At 38.0% G+C, this 21,624-nt stretch overlaps 7 protein-coding genes and 1 long non-coding RNA gene across 14 annotated transcripts; 5 read left to right on the forward strand and 3 right to left on the reverse strand.

The window, feature by feature from the left end:
* Positions 1-1,220: 1,220 nt before the first annotated feature.
* LOC120265905 (universal stress protein PHOS32-like) lies at positions 1,221-3,723 on the forward strand. Of its 6 annotated transcripts, none has more exons than XM_039273860.1 (5): positions 1,234-1,709; positions 1,841-1,950; positions 2,153-2,271; positions 2,724-2,780; positions 3,447-3,544. In XM_039273860.1, exons 1-4 carry the CDS (start codon positions 1,541-1,543, stop codon positions 2,743-2,745), a joined length of 420 nt encoding a protein of 139 aa, XP_039129794.1. In that variant the 5' UTR covers positions 1,234-1,540; the 3' UTR covers positions 2,746-2,780; positions 3,447-3,544. The 6 variants fall into 6 exon arrangements, with proteins under 6 accessions (XP_039129797.1, XP_039129794.1, XP_039129793.1 ...); XM_039273862.1 differs by having other exon boundaries at positions 1,235-1,709; positions 2,730-2,780; XM_039273863.1 differs by lacking the exon at positions 2,724-2,780 and having other exon boundaries at positions 1,221-1,634; positions 3,447-3,723.
* A 1,863-nt stretch (positions 3,724-5,586) lies between these two features.
* LOC120265572 (DNA replication complex GINS protein PSF1) lies at positions 5,587-7,425 on the forward strand. Its single transcript, XM_039273510.1, has 6 exons — positions 5,587-5,809; positions 6,195-6,262; positions 6,339-6,452; positions 6,581-6,743; positions 6,837-6,983; positions 7,062-7,425. The coding sequence occupies exons 1-6, from the start codon at positions 5,735-5,737 to the stop codon at positions 7,086-7,088; spliced, it is 594 nt and encodes a 197-aa protein (XP_039129444.1). The 5' UTR covers positions 5,587-5,734; the 3' UTR covers positions 7,089-7,425.
* A 689-nt stretch (positions 7,426-8,114) lies between these two features.
* LOC120264838 (rop guanine nucleotide exchange factor 7-like) lies at positions 8,115-11,666 on the forward strand. Its single transcript, XM_039272700.1, has 7 exons — positions 8,115-8,873; positions 9,088-9,204; positions 9,318-9,472; positions 9,853-9,927; positions 10,017-10,307; positions 10,441-10,797; positions 10,902-11,666. The coding sequence occupies exons 1-7, from the start codon at positions 8,351-8,353 to the stop codon at positions 11,325-11,327; spliced, it is 1,944 nt and encodes a 647-aa protein (XP_039128634.1). The 5' UTR covers positions 8,115-8,350; the 3' UTR covers positions 11,328-11,666.
* A 92-nt stretch (positions 11,667-11,758) lies between these two features.
* LOC120264839 (D-inositol 3-phosphate glycosyltransferase) lies at positions 11,759-13,696 on the forward strand. Its single transcript, XM_039272701.1, has one exon. It carries the CDS (start codon positions 12,028-12,030, stop codon positions 13,513-13,515), a length of 1,488 nt encoding a protein of 495 aa, XP_039128635.1. The 5' UTR covers positions 11,759-12,027; the 3' UTR covers positions 13,516-13,696.
* On the forward strand, positions 13,695-14,409 carry LOC120264841. The gene is made up of 2 exons (XM_039272702.1): positions 13,695-14,075; positions 14,212-14,409. The coding sequence occupies exons 1-2, from the start codon at positions 13,730-13,732 to the stop codon at positions 14,226-14,228; spliced, it is 363 nt and encodes a 120-aa protein (XP_039128636.1). The 5' UTR covers positions 13,695-13,729; the 3' UTR covers positions 14,229-14,409.
* A 3-nt stretch (positions 14,410-14,412) lies between these two features.
* Positions 14,413-15,065, reverse strand: LOC120264842. Its single transcript, XR_005537539.1, has 2 exons — positions 14,591-15,065; positions 14,413-14,530 (listed from the first exon to the last, which is right to left on the reverse strand). It is a non-coding gene; the product is annotated as an uncharacterized LOC120264842 (long non-coding RNA).
* Positions 15,066-15,085: 20 nt separating this feature from the next.
* LOC120264837 (cucumisin-like) lies at positions 15,086-18,445 on the reverse strand. The gene is made up of 10 exons (XM_039272699.1): positions 18,146-18,445; positions 17,921-18,009; positions 17,742-17,836; positions 17,423-17,666; positions 16,765-17,281; positions 16,566-16,669; positions 16,250-16,465; positions 16,022-16,133; positions 15,748-15,934; positions 15,086-15,653 (listed from the first exon to the last, which is right to left on the reverse strand). Exons 1-10 carry the CDS (start codon positions 18,239-18,241, stop codon positions 15,130-15,132), a joined length of 2,184 nt encoding a protein of 727 aa, XP_039128633.1. The 5' UTR covers positions 18,242-18,445; the 3' UTR covers positions 15,086-15,129.
* Positions 18,446-19,384: 939 nt separating this feature from the next.
* Positions 19,385-20,659, reverse strand: LOC120265745 (elongin-C-like). Of its 2 annotated transcripts, none has more exons than XM_039273704.1 (3): positions 20,495-20,659; positions 20,323-20,428; positions 19,385-19,698 (listed from the first exon to the last, which is right to left on the reverse strand). In XM_039273704.1, the coding sequence occupies exons 1-3, from the start codon at positions 20,604-20,606 to the stop codon at positions 19,620-19,622; spliced, it is 297 nt and encodes a 98-aa protein (XP_039129638.1). In that variant the 5' UTR covers positions 20,607-20,659; the 3' UTR covers positions 19,385-19,619. The 2 variants fall into 2 exon arrangements, with proteins under 2 accessions (XP_039129638.1, XP_039129639.1); XM_039273705.1 differs by having other exon boundaries at positions 19,616-19,693.
* Between the last annotated feature and the right edge of the window lie 965 nt (positions 20,660-21,624).

Below are 21,624 nucleotides of genomic sequence, written 5' to 3' on the forward strand. Positions count from 1 at the left end.
ATATATATATATATGTATATATATGTATATAGATATATATGTATATATATATATATATATATATATATATATATATATGTAACAACCCAAAAAAGAAGTTCAGCAGCCTCCCGCCGGGCCGCCGGTAGGTATTGGCAGACTCATGAGAGACGAGAAAGAATAATAACCGAGGCTTCCTTCGTGGTTCGATGCTCTTGTAGATAATTCCAAGGCGAAATTTGTGGAGACTGAGGCTACTGTTAAGCGCAATCTCGAGTTCTTGGAGGCAAGGGGGCAGAGAGAGAGAGGGTTGACACGACTGCCGAGGAGGCACCTTATCGCATCATGGGCTAAACTTTTTTTCCATTTGGTGGGGTCGGAGGATACCTGTTTATTCTCCGTTGGTGTGTTTTTGTTTCTCCTTTTATCACTTCTTGTAGTATGAGTGGGGTTTTGTATCAGAGGTTGATTGAAGTGGTTTATCCACTTTTTCAAAAAAAAATAATAATAATAACCGAGGCGAGCCCATGGGTTCAATTTTAAGCAGGCCTTGGCTTGTTGTAGATAGTTTTCTGGTTGTGGGCTGGAGGGCTAGAATCATTTGTTATTTTCTTAATTTTGATAAATAGTTTGCAAGTTTATCGCGGGTTTATCTTAAGGCGTGTTAAAAAATGAAAATAATTGCTACATTCAATAAAACAACATGTGACCAGTGATACACTGTTGGTGAAATAATAATAACAATAATAATAATAATAATTAGTATTCGGTATATTAATACATGTTGTGATATAATACGAAGTTGATGATTTGGTTAAGAAATACAAATAAATGTTGTTGATATATTTATTTTAAATTTGCCTTAAATAATATATATATATAAATATATATTTTAAACAGAACTAATATTTTTTTAGTAAAAAAAAAGGATAATATTATAATTTATCTATTTTAATCAAGACGAAGTGGAGTTTTTTTATAGAATTAAATATCAAAAAATCAAAATTCTATAGTCTTTTAAAACCATAGAAGCATGACATTGGTTGAAGAGATTGAGGGGGGAGTGCTCCATGTGGTCTATCCTTTTTTTTTAGTATTTTATTATATTGTTTGATATCCACCGTTAGTTAGTGGACAGAGTTATTTTATTGGATTTTTTCTACTCTAATGCATGTGACAAAAAAAAAAGACAGATAGAAGGGGAAGGGGTGGCCCTGCCCATTCATTCATGGTGGAGTTGATAAACTAGCAAACTATTTTATAAGGTTCTCACTCACTTCTCCTCATCTCCTGACGGGTGGCATGGCATCTTCTCCACAATGCACAGGCATGCTGCACCCACCGATAAATATATTGTCTTGAAGTTAATTTTTAATATATTTGCAACAAAAAAGCAGCGTCAGCGAGATTAGTGCGCCAGGACACATAGGTCACTCATGCTTCCCTGAAAACGCGGTCGCGTGAATATATATATATTTAAAGGGTTAGCCCTGGAGATCCTAGTGCTTATGTTAGTGCAAGGGGTTGGCTGTCGGACAGAACAAGTTATTAAGAAAGAGAAATGAAAGGTGATCGGAAGATTGGAGTTGCACTGGACTTCTCCAAGAGCAGCAACGCAGCGCTGGCCTGGGCCATCAATAACCTCCTTGATAAGGGTGAGACCCTCATCGTCATCCATGTCAAGCACGCCAACGCTAATAAACACGCCCTCTGGCCCAAATCCGGATCTCGTAATTAACCTCTATTTTTTTGATCTCCTTGTCTTTCCCTTTTTACTGATCTCTGTTTAGATAATTAATTTGGTCACATTAATTTTGTGTTTATTTTGGTATGATCGATTATATCCATGAATATCGGTCAGCTCTGATTCCTTTGTCGGAGATGCGGCAGCCGGAGGTCATGAAGCAATACGATCTGGAAACCGATACAGAAGTGCTCGATTTGCTTGACACCGCTGCAAGCCAGAAGGAGGTCGTCCACCACCATATGATCCTTAATTACTTTTCCTTTCTTTCTTTCTTTCTTTCTCTCGTTTACAAATTAATGTTAGCAATATATATATATATATATATATATATATATATATATATATATATATTTGGTTTTTCACTTTTTTGTTGTATTGAATTATTTATTTATTTATTTATTTATTTTGTGTGTGGGATTTCTTCAGGCAACAGTTGTGACCAAGTTGTACTGGGGTGATGCGAGGGAGAAACTCTATGAAGCTGTTCAAGAATTGAAGCTGGACTCGCTGGTTATGGGAAGCCGAGGCCTTGGCACAATTCAGAGGTATATATATATGGATCAATTAATTAATCACCTAGCTATATATATTACGAGATCACCATTATATATATATACATTGACTAATAACTTGAATCCATTATACAAACTCAGTATTTCTTTGTGGAATATTCCTCCGTTTTCTTTAAGATCTATTGACCAAATTTAATTGTTTAAAGTTGTAGTCAGATGAGATCTCATTTAATTCACTGGTTTTGTGTACACGCGCATACACATTGAAACTAACTGCATTAGTCATTTCGATGTTATCCAAATTATACCAACCAACCAAATTATGTAAATTCATAATGAGTTGTTGTGATAATAATATTAATGCCTCCTGTATGAGGAAGGTCCACTTGTCTTGATTAATTAGACTCATTGAAGCATTTCTTTTGATGGTTGAACATGTCGCAATTATATATCTTCAAATTAAGTTTCTTATTTTGTTGCACAAGAATCAGGTGCCCAGAAGGCTGAGATAGGATTGTGGAGGAGCACGCGCCAGACTCAAGGCAAACCACCTTCCAGATTTCAAGACTATATAGTATAATATGAAATACAGTGAAATGCTGGTTAATTGGTTGTTTGGAATATGCTTATGAATGTAATTAGGAGAAGGGTATTTGAGAAGGTTCCGGTTATAGTGCTAGCTGTCCTGGCACAACTAATGTTTGATGAAATGCCAGAGTGGCAAGGTTGTTAGGATTTGTATTGATTCCATATAAATAGAGCAGTGATGAATAGAGAAGGCATCTTTTGGCCTGAAATTCTCTCTTCTCCTCTAATTCCTCTCATCCCGACCTCCTTCCTCCTTCTTTCTCTTCTTCCAAGCTTTCCACTCCGAGAAATTCTGACCATATCTCTATAACCTGTTACATATTTTCTGACCTGAATTCCAAAGAATATATTGTTTTCTGTTTCACCAGCTATTTAATTTCTAGCTTGCTTGAATAATTCAATTAGACAAACAATTAGATTTCCACTTGCTGCATTTGACATACCATATCTACTACCGGTTCAGCCACAAAAGCACATCTGGAAGAAACAATTAATGACTAAAATTATGCAGTGCAAATGAGCAAAACAACATGTGATCTTTTTTGGAGACAAAATATTTTGCTGAATATTGAGATATTATAATCTGATTGGCTTATATTTTTTTGTGTTTATTTGTGCAGGATTTTGCTGGGCAGTGTCACAAGCTATGTTCTGTCTCATGCTTCATGCCCTGTGGTCATCGTCAAGGATCCAAATTTCAAAAAATAATGTGTTTGTTATACTCTTTCTACTTGAGAATAAGAGTTTAATTTCAAACTATGCTGAAGCCATTTGGCAAGGAGAGAATGGAAATTACTTAAGTTGGTGCTTGGGATGTTCTTTTGTGTTATATATGTACTGCACTGCATTTGGAGCTTCCAGTTTTTGCTACTCTCAAAATAAATTTATTATTATACATGTAGTCTGTGTGACGGCGTTTTGAATACCTTAATACATACTTCATTTTATTACCTGAGTTACAAATAAACCAGTCTGATGCATATAATGAGAATAAAATGGGGTTCTCATATTTTATATGTAATATTTAATGATATAAATCATAAAACAATCTCTTTCTCTCTCTATATAGTATATATATTTATATATAAACAAATAGGTGAAAAGTTTAATCTAAATTAAAACATCTATAGATTATAGTGGGCACCATCATCTTGGAAGCGGAGTTTCAACTTTCAAGTAGGGAGCCGGAGTCTTCGTTTGGAATCAATCTTCACAGCCCGGGGTATAGAAACTACAAAATTCTCCCGTTTAGAAAAAATAAAAAAAAATAAAATTAATTAGGGGTTAAGTGATTTTTTATTTTATGAGATTTGGGCAATATTCAAAAGTTATGATATCAATTTTTTGAGTGGATATTTTTCATAGATAACTTTGCAAAAATTTGTAAAAAAAAAACTTTGCAAAAAAGTATAAATAACAAAAAATAAAATAAAATAAAAATTTTCTACGGAGTCGAGTGTATTTTTATAATTAAAATTTGAACAATTCTTAAAATTTATACTTTCATAATAAGTAAAAAAAATTAAAATTTTGAATGGATATTTTTCATATACAACCCAATAAATAATATAAATTACAAAGTTTGTCTTTTAAAAAATAAAAATTTTATAGGGGGTTAAGTGTAATATTGTAATTGAGATTTGAACAATTTTAAAAGACTATAGTAAGGGAAAAATCCAAATTTTTGAGTGGATTTTTTTCATAGATAAACCTTACATAAAAGTATAAATTACAAAAATAGATAATAAAAATAAAAAATTTATGGGGATCAAGTGTGATTTTCAAATTGAGATTGGAGCAATTTTCTAAAGGTTATAATAAAGAGAAAATCTCAACTTTTGGAATGAATAATTTTCACATCTAACCCTATAAAAATGTATAAAAGTTTAAATGAATAATTTGTAGTGATTAACAATAAAAACTTTAAAGGGGGTTATATATAATTTTGTAATTGAGATTTTTTGCAATTTTTGAAGGCTATAGTAATTAGTATGAAAAAAAACTCTACTTTTTGAATGGGCATTATATATATATATGACCTTGTAAAACATTTAAATAAAGAAACCTTTTTGAAAAAATAAAAAAATTATAGGGGTTAAGTGTAATTTTACAATTAAAATTCAATAAATTCTTATGAGCTATAGTAAGGAAAAAATCCAACTTTTGAAATGTATATTTTCATATATAACCCTATAAAAAGTATAAATTACAAAACTCTTTTACATATATAAAATAAAAGTAAAAATTTTGATGGGTCAAGTGTAATTTTGAAATTAAAATTTTAAACAAATTTTAAAGCTTAAAATAAGGGAAAAACTAACTTTTTTTTTTAATGAACATTTTTTTATATACAACCTCATAGAAAGTACAGATTATAAAAATCATTCTTTTTACTAATAAGAAATACAAAAAATTATAGAGAATTAAGTATAATTTTATAATTGAGATACTGAATAATTTGCAAAGGCTATAATAAAGAAAACTTTTGGAACATCACCGTGTAAGAAAACACAAATATAATGGTCACTCTGGTAAAAAAATAAAATAGAATTTAAATGAAAAAAAAAAAACATATGATAAGTAGATGTCTAAGAGTTGGCAAGAAATTTCTTATATTTTTCAGGGGTGGCATGTAAAAAGGTCCTCCAACTCCAAATCTCCAACCTAAAAGCCTCGAAGCCGAAGCCCATCACCCTTTGGTTACTGGGCTGATCCAGTATCCATCCTCATTTAAGCTAAGCGGCAATGGTTGGTTGGTGGGCGGGAGAACGAAATGGAAAATTTGGATTTGAAACCCTAAAAAGGCGAGAGCCGCCGTCTTCCACTCTTCTCTTCGTCTCATCTCTGCTTGCGCCTCTGCGGAACTGAATTTCTTTGTTATTTAGGCCTAAATTTTTGGTTTGCGCTCATGTATGGGAGGCGAGCATCTCAGCTTTTGGGAGAACTAGCCTCCGCCGAAAAGGGACAACTCACTGTTTTCAATGTACGTTTCTACCCAATATTTGAACCATTTTTGTTCTTAGTCTTGTGCGATTTGTTTTCCACTTTATTTCTCTTTCATTTTCATGTGTATAGCCTTCAGATTCTCTTGCATATAAATGTTTAAACCAAAATGGATTGAAAACAGATTGAAAAAAAAATTATATTTTTAAGATAAGATATTAATATGTAGCGCACGCACCACATTCATTGACTAATGGACTTGAGAAAAATTTTACTCATAATGGACTCCTTTTGTCTCTTTTTCAGCTGTGTTTGTTTGCCCAATCTAATGTGTAGTAGTTGTATGCAAACCTTTGGATTTTGTAGGTTAGTTTGTTTGTTGAATTATAAAAGTAATAAGTGCTTATTCTGCGTTAATCATGTAGAGTGATACATTTGATCAAGTTATCAAAGAATGCAATGAGCACAACCTTCAGCTTCAGACCTTGATTAGGTAACTTACCCTCGTTGCTCTCGCATTTTGAAACGGTTGAACACTTAAACAATTCCTGTTTTGTGATTCTGTATAGGAAAATTGAGGACCAGAATTTGGACATACAGACCACCAGGAATGAAGATCACTTTGGTGCAGTTATCCATCATCTTTCTTTAGCTCGCAACAAGCGCTGTCTCATGGCCTACATGTAAACCACTTCATACTAATTTTTTTTTGCAAGGCGTACTTGCTTACATTTTTTTTTAAGTTCTAAGTCAATCCAACAAGGTTTTGTTAAATTTTCTCCTATATTATTTTGTGTTATACTTGGAATAGGTATAACCGAGCAGAAATCATCCAAAGCTTGAGATGGAAAATTGGTCCAATTCTTCCACAAGAAATTCAGGAAAAGCTCAGTTACTCAGAAGAAGAATATTTCAAAAATCATTCTGCTGCAATAGACTCCTACATGTCAGAGCTAGATTTGGATCTAACTGTGGTATGTTCTTACGCATTTAGTATTAACCAACCTATGTGGATATGCATCTGGTCAATTCTTTCTCATACTGAAGAACAGAAGTAATTTTTTTAGGATATGGTTCCTCCAAAGGATCCTTACATTCAAGTCAGGGTTCTTGATGACATTGGTGAAGTGTGCCTTGGTGATATGGAGATATCTCTCACTCGACACTCTGTGCATTTTCTCAGGCGGACAGATGCTGAGCAATTCATTTCCCAGGTCTGTAACCATAAGCAATTCAGTCTTAGACCTGCGTCTGATTTCACCTAATATTGGAGCTTTTTTCATGAATGCCAGGGTCTGATGGAGGAGTTCCTTGGATGAATCAGAATTTGATCCTGAACCCAATGGTCAATAGTTTGTGGGTTTGCATAAATAGTAAACAGGTTTCTTAGTTTCTGATGATTTCATGTTAACAATTTCAATTTAAGCTTTGAATTACAGGTTTCTTAGATTGTCAAAGTGTTCGGGTAAGAAACCCTGAGTCAAGAAGCTGGTATATGTAAATCAGCTGTATTCCTCTTTAGTTCAAATGGATAGGTCTTGGTTTCATATTTGTGGATTTGATACTGTTGTTTAGCTCCTGCCAATGTGTTTTTTTGCTTGGCTGGATATGAAATGAATGTAAATATGATCTCATTGAGATTCCTCCATTTTATTATTATTTGGCGCAAATGGGCATAAAAGCTAGAACTCTCTATGTCTACTGTCTAATTCATGAAAACCTTTTCCAAGGTCGTAATTTTCAATATTTATTTGAACAGGCCCGCCATTGTCAAAATCCATACGTTAGTCTCAAGAAGAGAGCAACTGTGTGTGGGTTTTGAACTTGTTTCCCTCCCATACCATACCATACCATACCATACCATACCATGCCATGAAAAAAAAAAGAACACCATAAGTAATGCAGCCCTTAGAGAAGGACCGATGCAGCCAGGTCCCATCTTAATTAAAAGGAAGAGGTTGGAACCAACCGCACTAGAGAGATGGTCATGATGATGTTGTTCTTCTCTTTAGGTGCCAGACTAGATTAGTTCTGATGAGAAGGTGACTGCTACATGCCACACAAAGACTTTCAAGCAAAGAATGCCTTAACCCATTGTGATTTATTTTGTGCATGAAAGCATAGAAAAAAGTGAATACAACAGCACTCTCTTTTGGGCCTGCTTCCTTCCCTTTTTCTCTTGGCTAATTCAAACCTGGGACTAGTTTTGAAATTTCTCGCTTGTTTCTGAAGCGTTGTAACGGCCGAAGAGTGGGTCCCAAAAGAGGATTGCTTTCAAATCCAACAAGAGACAACGAACCAGCGATCTAACAATACTTGAGGAGGGGGGGAGGGGACAACCACCATTTATATCATCAACACACAAGAAGATAACACAGAAATTTAAAGGACAAGGCCGCTCTCTACATTCTTCACGGAGTTCATGTGTTGCAAGTGAGAGCAGAGAGCGCTTGCCTGTTACTGCTCCTGCTCCTGCTCCTGCAATCATGGCCGCCTCTTTCTCTTGTTATATTATGAACAAGTCCCCACTGTCCATTCTCGCAGTTGCACTCTCAGAAATGGTCCTCTTTTTTTACATGTCATGGAGGAACACACCTCACTCTTTCGTGTAAAGGACCGCAATTGCACCTCCTGTCTTCCACTAGCTCGCTGTTTGCCCTCTCATTTCAAACCTTTTGCTCTTCTTGGCTTTTGGTTCACTAAATCTCTCAGACGACAACGAGCACGTAGTTTCTCTGGTGGGAGGAAGTCTGCTATCCTCTGGGGTTGTCCTGTGTTTAAAATTGAAGTTGAGCAGCTCAACATGGCGGATTTGGTTGGCACGTTTGGTGGTAAAGATGATTGCTTAATTGCTAGTGCTGGTGGTTGTGAAAGTGAGCTTTTCAGTGATGCTGTGGAAGGGGAGAGCCATGGAAGCAGTTCCAGCCCGGAAACATCAATTAGCGAAGACCCTCACAGCAGCATTGGCTTGGAAGAATCTTCATCTCAGCTGGAACCACTCTGTTCCCAAATGGACAAACTCTCTGTTTCTGACTTTGTTAGTCCTGGCGAGAAAACCAAGAAAGACAATGAGGAGGTTGTTAAGCTGAAGCCCAACAGCTCAGGTAATTGGAATTTCATATTTGTTGTTTTGAGACGGCATTAAAAATTTTTACAAAAATGGTTTATGTATATATATACATATCTTCCGCACATTACCAAATTGTTTGCTTGGACATGATCCATGCATGTAAAGACCATGAAGCTACTAACAACAATGGATGCTTGATACTTGCCTCAGTTAGCTTTTGGTTAAAAGCTCATGTTGCGCTTTTGCAGTAATTGAGATGATGAAGGAGAGGTTTGCGAAGCTGTTGCTTGGGGAAGACATGTCAGGGTGTGGGAAGGGGGTTTGCACTGCATTGGCTATTTCTAATGCTATCACTAATCTCTGTGGTAACTTTTATATGCTTGGTTTTGGCTTTGGTTTTGGTTTTGACAGCATCATTGATATTCTGAAATTGTCTGATATATTGCTTCTGAAATCCTTACTTCATTTTATTCTTTAGCTACTATTTTTGGCCAAATTTGGAGACTAGAACCTTTACCTCCTGAAAAAAAATCTATGTGGCGAAGAGAGATGGAATTACTTCTCTGCGTTAGTGACCACATAGTTGAATTAGTGCCTTCCTGGCAGACATTTCCTGATGGGAGCAAACTTGAGGTACTTTCTGCTCATCTTGCGTTGGTTCTTTAAACTTTTTCCTTAACTTTCCAGTATTTTATTTATTTGTACGTCTGTCATGTGGATTCTACCACTCTGTTCTGCCTTGTTGACTCCTCCATGGATACACATATCATTTGATTTGCTGGCATACACTTTGTTTTAAAAACAGTTCAGCTGACAGAGCCCTGACTCACACATGTATCTATTTTACTTATGGCTTGTATTCACACTTTCTAATCACATTGTTATGCCTTTTGAATGTGAAAATTTTCACTTAAACTGATCTGGAATGATGAGCTAATCTTTTTATAATAAGGGCACGAGAATGTGCCATGTGATTACCGTCACTGGTGTCCTTATCTGCAATTCATTTTCAGGTAATGACTTGCAGACCACGGTCAGATCTATATATCAACCTTCCAGCATTGCGGAAGCTAGACAACATGCTTCTTGTATGAACATGAGTCCCTCTTTGTTTTTGTGATGGCTTGTAATTAACTTTATGGAAAATTGTTCATGCTAAGAATTCACTTCTTGACAGGAAATATTAGATGGTTTCAGTGACACTGAATTTTGGTATGTCGACCAAGGGATATTGTCCGCAGACCATGATGGTTCCCGTTCATTCCGAAGAAATCTTAACCTTCAAGAAGAGAAGTGGTGGTTACCAGTGCCTTGTGTTCCTCCTGGAGGTCTTTATGAGGGGACAAGGAAGCAATTGGAACATAAACGTGAATGCACAAATCAAATCCTGAAGGCTGCAATAGCCATCAATGGGAATGCTTTGGCTGAAATGGAAGTTCCCCAGTCATACCTTGACTCGCTCCCAAAGGTTTGGTGTCCACGTATTTGTTTATTTACAGTGCATTAATTATTTGGTTGTCTGCATGATCTTCTATGTCTCTCAGATTCTAGCCATGCTAATATTTATATCCTACGTTGCTACTTCTGATGTTGGATTACAGAATGGAAGGACCAGTTTAGGTGATGTTATATACCGCTATATTAATTCGGATAACTTTTCACCTGAATGCCTCCTTGATTGCCTGGATTTTGCATCTGAACACCAAGCACTAGAGATTGCCAATCGTGTGGAGACATCAATCTATGTCTGGCGCCAAAAGCCTCTTGCTAAATTTACAAACAATGCAAGCCGCAATAACCCCAGAACATCTTGGGGCATGGTCAAAGAGATGGTGGTCGATCCGGAGAAGAGAGAATTGCTTGCGGATAGAGCTGAGACCCTCTTGCTGTGCCTGAAGCAGAGGTTCCCTGGACTCACTCAAACAACCTTGGATATGAGCAAGATCCAATTTAACAAGGTTATTATATATAATCCTTAATTCTCAAACTCATGTTGCTAACCAGGCAGGTTTATATTCGAACATAGTGGAATTTTAACTGTCTTTGATGGATGAACTTGCAGGACGTTGGCAAATCAATTCTAGAAAGTTATTCTAGAGTTCTGGAGAGCCTTGCATTCAACGTGTTCTCTCGTATTGATGATTTACTATATGCTGATGACTTGGCCAAGCACTCAGATCAGTTATCGGTTGTTGGGCCTGCTGGTGCAATTGTTCATAATAAAGTTGCGGTCCCATACACTGTGCCTGTCTCTAGCACACCGTATGCAACTGCTTATCCTGTGGCTAGCTTCTCTCCTGCACCATTACTCAGCCCAGCTAGAGCAGATAGCTCATCATTCATCATCAGAAAACCTCAGAACCGTGGATTTGGCGTGAAAAAAGTTCTAACAGAGTATCTTGGATTTGAGAACAGAGGGAAAAATAACAGTGATTCAGTTGTTTCCAGAATGTTCATGAGCATTAACAAAGAACATCAAGATTCATGAAGACAAGGCCTCTAATAAGGCAGGTTAGAGCATTTATAATCTGTCTCTTTTAAGCATGAATGGATGGATGCTCAGAGTAACTAGGAGATCTGGAGATGATAAACATGATCATCCATGAGATGGCCATCAGTTCCCTGTTTGAAATGTCTTTATTTCCGTGCATAGTGTTAGTGGATATATACTACTCTTCGTTCTTATACATGTCTAATGTCTTGCCTTTGCGGTGGTTTCTGCAACACAGAATGATACATTATCGTATCTGTTTAGTGTTTTATTGGAGGTTAATAGCAACTTTTTTTTTTTTAATATATTTTGATTGTGATTGGGTGTTTTGTCACATGTTCCATTCTTGTACAAACGTACTTACTTTATGTGGTGAGTTTGGCATGCAACTAGCTTGCAATGGTTTCCTGCCTAATTTTAATTCGAATGAGAAAGCATGTGCACTAGTGGCCTTGGGAATCTGCTTGCTTAATAGTTAATACTCCATGCGAAGATGTTTTTTAGAGTTCAGGATGTGACAAGCCATGTGAAACAGACCCCGTATACCGCATGCAGAGTCAACCTCGCCTCCCTTGATGTCTGTAAAAAAATATTAATATAACATCTTTGGATCTATCATCTATCTAAAATTCTAAATTCACTCTAGTTCTCGTTGATCTATCTAATTTAAACCTCCTCTGCTTCGTCTTCAGATTCCATGGCGAAGGATCCAACCTCAACTTGTTCAATCACTTTCCACCAACTCTGCTATCTTCTCTTCGCCATCTCTGCTTTCTCTTCCATCTCATTCATCTACTGGTCTCACTGTTCCTGCCCCACTGACTCTTCTACTACCACCTCCCTGTTTCATCGCAACCAATCACTCAACCTCCTTACCTTTCCTTCTGCTTGGAATCACATCTCCTTCTCTTCAAACCCACCTCCAAAGTTCCTCAAGATTGCCCTCTTCGTCAAGAGATGGCCACAACGGAATCTCGCCGGAGGGCTTGAGCGCCATGCCCTCACCCTCCATCTCGCCCTTGCACGTAGAGGACATCAAGTCCACATCTTCACCACCAGCAGCAGTTCATCAAACTCCACCACCAACCCAAACATCACCACCACCATGAAATTCCACTTCACTCCACCTTCACCAGGTGGCTACCTAAACCAAGCTCTAGCTTGGCAGCAGTTCCAGGCTGAAAACTCCTCTGATAAACCTTTCGACGTTATCCACACCGAAAGCGTTGGGCTTTTCCATGGCCGTGCTCGTAACATCAGCCACCTCGCTGTTTCATGGCATGGGATCGCATACGAGACCATTCACTCTGACATTGTTCAGGACCTCCTACGTGGTCCTAATGAGACCCGTCAATCAGTCCTTGCTGAAAGACTTGCCAAAGTGATTGAAGAAGTGAAGTTCTTCAATAGATATTCGCACCATGTGGCTACCAGTGATCATGTTGGTGATGTTCTCAAGAGGATCTACATGATCCCTGAAGAGAGAGTTCATATTATAGTCAACGGTGTGGATGAAACTATTTACAAACCAGATTCAACAAGAGGCAAGGATTTCCGAAGGGAAGCAGGGGTGCCTGACAATGCAACTCTAGTCATAGGAATGGCTGGGAGGTTAGTGAAGGATAAAGGGCATCCTCTGATGTTTGAAGCCCTGAAACAGTTGTACATTGAGGATGACAACTTCAAGCGAGATGTTTTTGTGCTAGTTGCTGGAGATGGACCATGGGGAAGTAGGTACAAAGACCTGGGTCCAAATCTTCTTGTACTGGGTCCTCTAGAGCAAACACAACTGGCAAAATTTTACAACTCACTTGATGTTTTTATAAACCCAACACTAAGAGCTCAAGGCCTTGATCACACGTTCATAGAAGCAATGCTTTCTGGGATATCAGTCATGGGAACAAGGTTCGCCAGCATCACTGGATCTCTGATTGTGGATTCAGATATAGGATACACGTTCTTACCAACTGTGGATTCTCTGAAGAAGTCATTGCGCATGATATTCAGAGACGGGAGAGAGGTCCTGAGCAAGAGAGGCATGGTTGCTAGAAATAGAGCAGTCCAACTTTTTACCGCCACAAAGATGGCAACTGCCTACGAGAGGCTCTTTCTGTGCATCTCTAAACCCACTAATGGGAAGAATGACAAGTATGATTACTGTAAATACCCTCTTCCATGGGATTAGATTAGATTATACGATGCAATAATCAGTGTGCATATGCCATTTTAGTTGAAGAGCTAAGTGCGCATTTGAGTTGATTTAATGCTGTGTGACTCTGCCCACTAAACCTTAATGGATAACATTTATAGCAAAGTGGAAGTGCCATTACTTGGGGATAGACTGTATTATATATATGACTCATCAGATGAGCACATTGTGTGCGTAGGTGTTTTAGGCAATGGAGATTATTACAATGATGAAGTGCCTGGGTCTTTGTGTTTTGTTGGTAGTTTTAGGTGTAACAGGGGTTGAAGTGGTTGATGGAGCCGGGGAGTGCGGGAATGTTCCTGTTAACAGAATGGCCTTCAGGATGGCACCATGCGCTGCAGCATCACAAGATCCGGAGGCTCAGGTTTCAGCAAGCTGCTGCTCAGCAGTGCAGAAGATAGGGAAGTCACCCACCTGCCTCTGTGCTGTTATGCTATCAGACACTGCCAAGAGTGCTGGTGTTAAACCTGAAGTAGCAATCACCATCCCCAAGCGATGCAACCTTGCGGACCGCCCTGTTGGTTACAACTGTGGAAGTGAGTTTTCCTGCTTCTTCCCTCCCTCCGTTAGCTTTTTATTTTTATTTTTCTCGTCCACTCTGTTTTTCTAGCTCTGCTGCTGCTTGAGGAGGTTTCTTTTGCTGATCAAGTTGTATTAATACCTGAAATGCAGGTTACACATTACCTTGAGATGGAGGGGACTTCCAGTAACTGCTACTATATTGGCTATTTACTCCAGCAAAGTTCCTTTTGGGTTTGAATAAAATGATGGTTGCAATGATTCTCTCTTGTGTGTATCCAAAGTAGTGTTTGTGTACTTATGAAGACGTGTCGAATAAAGCATAACTACGTATGGTGTGTTTAATTAAAAGCCTGGCATCGGAACTGAAAAGAGTGTCTTAGCTAATAGCAAAAATATGCATGGAACTCATCAGATGGACCAAATATTGTCAACCTTTCATACATCAGCGTCAATGATCATCACATACAAACTACAAAGTTTTTCTCTGGTTGACTTGCAATGAATGTGATTTATCCACTTTATCAAAAACCTACAAAGTGGATGGTAACCCGACTCTACTCCGCCAATTTGGATAAAAGAATTCTCCTTACCTTTCTTTTTTCCTTACTGTAGTGACTAAAAATATTGCTATTAATGAAAAACGTATTGTGAGAAAAGGAGAGATTAAATAAGAAATATGATAACCATTATTAACAAAGTAATTACCACATGAAATGGTGCTGAGTATACAGAACAATGGGGATTTTTTAACCATGAACACCACCTGTCCACAAGAGAAGCAAAAAGCAGAGACAAATAGTTGTTTGCTCGGTAATTCTAACAACAAATTAAACAAATCGTGGGAAAGCCCATTATTGTGTTCATGGTGCAATCGTGAAACAACAAACGAACCTGGAGAGCATATCTTGTACGCTGACAACCCACATTCATTTTAAAAATGTGGGAAAGCCACAAAGCTAATGCATTTCATTTATTACTTTTTATTTTAATCTCAGTGGTGATATATATATGAGAGAGAGCGAGAGAATAAAACTGAACCAGGCTATATTTTGCCCCTAACAAAGAGTTTCAGGATGAGTAGACCACAATAGGGCTCCTCACTTGATGAATTCCATCAGTCCACACAATTGAAGCAGAAAACATTTCTTCATCTGTTAGCACTCCACTGAGTTTCACCACGAATCTCTGTTTCTCTTGCTTATGTGTGAATGTCAGCACATTTGGTTTAACAGTTATTTTAAGTTTTGAGGGGCTCGTTACCTTAACTCTATACACTGATTTTGCCAAACCAACATTAGTTACTGTTCTTGGATACCTGGCAGAAAATCTGTGTCCACTTCTAAATGAGAGCGCAAATGAAGGGTAATTCAGATCCCAGACCGAGCCTCTGTTACGGCTACAGCTGGTGCTATTATCTCCAGTGATAATTCTTAGATTTTTGGTGCTATAACCTTGACTGCACAACATGTTTACATAGTCAGCCTCACAGGCGTCATAAACTAAACCAGGGTCTGCAGCCTTGGCTGGGTTCAGGTGCCCAGACCCATAAGCAAATTCAGCATCCGTATTTTTGGATGCCATCATAGGAGCAGCTGGTTTAAAGATTGTAGAGTTTTAGAAAAATATTATCTTCTGCCCTTTCACAGAAAGAGTTAATAAATAAGTGTACATGCAGATGATCGTTACCTGTAGTCATCAAGGCAGACTTGATGGCAGATGGAGACCAAGTGGGGTTGAAGGACTTGACAAATGCTGCAGCAGCAGTTGCATGAGGGCATGCCATGGAAGTCCCAGAGATTATGTTGTAGGGAACAGGGGTTTCCACTGGTGACCATGCAGCTAGAATATCAACTCCAGGAGCCGTCAAGTCAGGCTGCAGTCATAGAGTGTGCAAACTGGGTAAACTGGAGAGAGTAGCATGCATGAAAATAAGACTTTTGCTTGTGATTCAACAAGTCACCTTGAGAATGTCTTTTGTTATTGCGTTTGGCCCGCGTGAAGAGAAGGAAACTACAAAAGGTGCTGTTGGGTTGATTCTTTGTTTGCTTTTATATATAATTGCCATTGGTTCACTGACAAGAAATAACATTTGAAGTTTTATCAGTAACATATTGAAGTCAACTACAAGAAGCAAATAATAATAAAAAAAAAGGGCGGTTTTCATGATTTTGATTAGACAAATATATACCTTGATATGTTAATATACTGGGCAACATCTTGGCCGTCTTGGAGTCCAATGACAGTTGCCGGTAATGGAAAAGAATAAGCTGTATCTTTGAATGCATCATCTATTACTATACATCCTGCTGCACCAGCACGAACAGGTCCGACTCCAGCGTAATAGTCACACAAGACGATCTTTCCCTTCACCATGTGTCTGTCTAACGTGTTATTACCACAGTATCTGTGTTGGCAAATAACAAGCCCATGGGCCATAAATATGAACAACGTTAGTGCACCAATAGCACAAGACCATGCAGAGTGGAAATACACAATAAGCTCACCTGGAGATAGACCCGTTGTACCCTGCGGAAGTATTTGGAACATCACCCCCATAAACCAAAGGGTACATATTCTTGCCGAGGTTGAAGAGGTTAATAGCAGCGCCCTGCATCAAGAGAGTAACTGGATTAATCTGTGACCTATAAAATCTAGCTTGGTTAGAAATTCTCAAACTGTGCAACTTTCTAGTCTGCAGAATACCTCATAGATCTGGCCATTCCCTAGTTTGACATCTGATACAAAGCGTCTGTTAATGGTGCTGGCCGCCACTGAGAGAGACCACGGAGAAACATTAGTGACAGTGGCAGGGCCTGGACCACTGTTGCCCGCTGAGTTTGAAGTAAGGATCCCTTTCTTCATGGCATGGTATGCTCCAATGGCTATGGGATCCTCAAAATAGTCAAATAGGTCTGAGCCACCTACTGATAGGGAGATGATATCCACACCATCCGCAATGGCATCATCAAATGCAGCAAGAATGTTTGCATAGGAGCATCCACCAGCTATCCAGCAGATCTTGTAGACAGCTATACGTGCAGAAGGAACACCCCCTCGAGCAGTGCCCCTAGCCAAGCCATCCAGGTTTGCACCACGTACTTGGTTTCCAGCAGCAGTAGATGAAGTATGACTCCCATGTCCTTCTGCGTCTCTTGGAGATTTGATGTCTCCTTCTCCAAAATCTCCTTCGTGAAGATAAAATCGAGCTCCAATAATTTTACTGCAGTAATAGATCAAAGAGAACCGCATGAAAGGTGACAACAATCTTAATATTGAATATAGATGCTTTTCATGTTTGCCTTCCTTGTTGGTGCAAGTAAACCTTCCTTGCATTGTTGCTAATTGTCATGTAATTGCTTACTTGTTGCAAGTGAAGTTTGGTGAGGATTGGCAGATGCCCTTCCATCGACTTGGAGGAGGACCAAACCCATCATCATTGAAACTTTCAGATTCCGGCCAGATTCCAGTATCAAGCATACCGATGATCACTTCACCCTCCGTTGGTGCTCTGTGCACATTTCTTGGAAATCCCATGAAGTCCCATGATTGCGTAGTGTGCAGCTGCATCTTTTCATTTGGGAAAACAGAAACCACTCCATTCATGTCTGCCACCAAGTACACAAAATAAATATTCCTGTCCTAGCTGAAAACACAATTGAAATCCATAGTTGTATACTTACCAGCAATTGTCTTCATCTCTTCCTCTGATAGTTCAGCTGCAAAGGCATTGAAACTCCTCTTGTAACTGCGAATCAAGCGCTGCTCTGAGGCCCCACTGCTTGCATGAGTTAAAAACATTTACTCAGGATAAAGTAAAGATAAGCATATATACTAGAAGTGATCTAGAAATTGAGCAAACCTCCCAAGTACTTGATCTAGCATGCTAACATGAAGTGTTTCTATGGATGACATGCCTTCTGGAGAATCCCCCATGTAGACAATGTACACCTGCAAACAAACAAAGCCAGAGGATATTTAGAAAGCCCAGTGCACGTACAGAGACTGTGCCACAATGAACTGGCCAAGACCAATCCAAAATGAGCTCCACTAAAATGCAAAAGTGATTCTGATAAAAGATCATTGCCTTCCTCTCTGGAGACTCAGCAGCCCCAAGAAAAGCAGAAGCAGCGAGCATACTAAAGAGGAGGATGCATGTAGAATGGAAAGCTTGGCTAGCCATTCTGAAATGTTGGACCCAAGCTCTGGTGAATGCACGTAATCTTTATATAGAAACAGGATCCCACTAGACTCAAAATAATCATTACAAATTAATCCAAATGAGCCTAGCTGTTGCCTCCTGATGAATAAATAAGGCCCCAAGGCCGGCTAGCTAAATTCCCAGAGACAGAATCAATTTTTTGTTGAAGAAGGCGACAGTGAGAAATAGAATGCTTGGAAGGCCACTGTCTGCGCCGGTGAAAAAGAGGTAACACTCTCCTTACAGTGATGATAGTTATGCATGTTAAACAAGAGGCGGGAATATTAGAGAATATAATGCTGTAACATAAGTAAAGACGCCAAAGAAAAGGCCGGCCTTGCGTGTCTTGGTCAAACCTAACTTGCTTGTCATAAATATCAGGCTTGATTATTGAATGAAGAATTGTTTGTAGCATACCATGATGGCCGGCCGATGACCAATAATAAGCACATCAGCTGATGCTAGCTTCTTGATCTTGTCAATAGTCAGCATTCCTACCAGTACTCTTGTGAGGAAATATATCTCTTTGATTGATGTGAAAAGCTTTACAGCATGCTAAAATTTGCTTCTGCAAATGAAGCAGTCACCTCCAGCATAAATTCAGTATAGTATCTAGTTTGCCACTTCCTTATCAAAAAATGATGACAGACAAGCATCAAAGCTTGCACTGTTGCAAAGAAATTCACCTTCAAATGTGGCAGGAAGGAACAGTGAAAAATGTTCCAGGATATATTTGCATCTTGCGGAAATAACACACCATCAAAAGAAGCTCAATTAATCTATATTCCTTGAATGTCAATTGCATCTTCAAACATAACCTTTATTAGATTTTCTAAGACACTATTGAGCAGAGCATTTACACATTTCTTTTGAAATAAATGTGGAAAAACCACAACTTTATTGAATAAAAAGAAACAGTGAACACAAGAAAGAACTCTCACCAGAAGTGAGGAGAGGAACTAAAAACAACAGGATATAAAGAACACGAAGAGATTTACACATTTCTTGCAGAAAGTTTTGCACAAAAAGAAAAATGGTATCATATATAGCTGAATATATATCCATTAGAATCATTACTGAAAAGCATTAAACACAATTAAATTTCAATCTGAACCCAAACTAGACCACACGCACACCCCGAGAATGGTTGCACAAACATAAATGCACATTTTTTTGGGGTCAGCAAGACAATGGTGCAAAGCAATGGAAATAGAAAAGAACAACTAAATTACTTCATCGAACATAACAAAGTGTACACTATATTCCAAAATAATGCTAACAATAAAATAGCTACCCGTATAAACATCACCACTATCACAGGTGAGGCTAGTCAAGAAATTACAAGGATTCATAAAATCACTCATGCATCAAGATAATTAGCTGCCATTGCCAACTCCAAAGCTATTTCCGGTTCAATATGAAAATCTGTCTCCTCTACACTGCCAAGAATCAGGAAAACAAAGATAATGCAAATCTGAAAATGAAATCTAAGATAACTAATACTCTTAATAAACAATAGCATATGAAAGGAAAACCTTTTTTTTTTGCTTAATACATAAAGACAAATTGTTTTATTCATACTTACATGACATAAATTAACAGATATAAGTTTTTTTTATTAAATCATTATATCTTCAAACTAATAATGGCCAACAAGGGAGAAGTACAACGTTGCACTGACGCCAATTGTCACATAAACAGTTCTTAAGTGCATCAATCGGCAATTTTGAGTATTAATTAATCAGCCAGTCTGAAGTTTGATGCACTAAAGTCACTGGTAGCACGTGGTTGCTAAATTAACGAACAAGTGATCAGTACTACAGGAAACATGCACAACTATGTCAAGAAATCTAATAAGAAAGTCCATGGTCCGTAACAGATAAAGCTTATTCCTGGAGTATTTTTCAGGGAACATAAGATGCAGAATTGCAGACACTCCTGCCCCAAGGTGGAAACTTTAAGGCATAAAACCCAAGAAACAATTTCAATCCGCAACAGTAACATGGCAATAGTTTTAGGAGAAACAGAGAAGACATAAGGGAGACAATGAAGGTGAACCTAACCTGGCGAATCGCAATGCCCAATATAAGTACTGGCAGATCTTTTCAAGTATTGGGGTGCTTATCTCGCGCAACCTCAGTTCTCCGTGCCCCTTCTCCATGATTCCACCTACCATAAGAGATGAGAGAAAGATAGAAAGCTTCAATCTTAATAGCAAAGAGAAAGAGAGAGGACCTGGAAAGGTGAGCACGCCGCCCAGGGTCTGAGAAAGCATGGCGGCTTTGAGATCTATGACGAACTCAAAGCCCTCGGCGCTGATCAGCTTCACCATCTCGTCTTTCTTCATCGTTCGCCGTCACAAGAACGAGCGCTGTTTCTCCAAAACGAAATGAGATGAAATTGGCGCGGCTTCAGTTATCCCGCTTTATTAGCGCTCGGTTCACCAATCCTGGGCCCTGGCTATGAAGTCCCCGGTCCACTATGAGCCCAACTCTTGGACTTGCTGGGCCCTCTTGGACCCTACATCTGTATAATCAATCTACTATCAATCATATAACATAGGTTATAAATATAGGTCCACTCTATTAATGGTATGATTTTTCTGTGTGCAGTCTTGAACTGAAAAATACTCTATCTAGATGATTCAATTACCACTATTAATTAAATCTTATATTTTTCTGAGATTGCTTATTGAATTTAAAGAGAAAATTCAATAAATTCGTGGTTTATCCACTTTATTAAAAAAAAAACAAAATTTAAAGAGATAATGCATAGCATCTAACTCAATGATGAATTTTGAATCTCTTATCTCCAGTAGTGTCACCTATGACCAATAATCTATCATCTGATTATTATTTCTTACACATTTTTTTAAAAAAATCTTTGGATGGATGAAACAAATCCATCAGTAATTTACCAAAACTCAAATGATTTATCATCACTTTAGAACACTTCTCTTATAAAGCTCGAGGTCCAAAAAAATCTAAGCTATGTTTCACAATCGCAATACCTTTGAAATTATATTTAGCCATAATAAGAGTTTGTGATGAAAATATATTTTTAAATTTTTAATAGAATAATAATTTATCTTTTTTTTTTTTTCTTTCTTTTTAGAAAATAAAGAAAGGGAGAGAGAGAGAGAGAGAGAGAGAGAGAGAGAATTTTATAGTTCTAGAAACATGGCCTTGTTGATTGCCTTTCTTTAAAATATGTGATAAATGGCAATGATTGTACGGGGAACTCGGTAAAAAATCTTTTTTATCGTTTCCATTGACTCCCATAATTCAATCAAATTAGAATATATTCCTCGTCTATGTGAATTGTGAATTGTGAATTGTGAAAGCAGCTTGCTTAACTTTAATCCT

This window comes from Dioscorea cayenensis, chromosome 7, assembly GCF_009730915.1.
Source record: "Dioscorea cayenensis subsp. rotundata cultivar TDr96_F1 chromosome 7, TDr96_F1_v2_PseudoChromosome.rev07_lg8_w22 25.fasta, whole genome shotgun sequence".
NCBI classification, from domain to species: domain Eukaryota; kingdom Viridiplantae; phylum Streptophyta; class Magnoliopsida; order Dioscoreales; family Dioscoreaceae; genus Dioscorea; species Dioscorea cayenensis.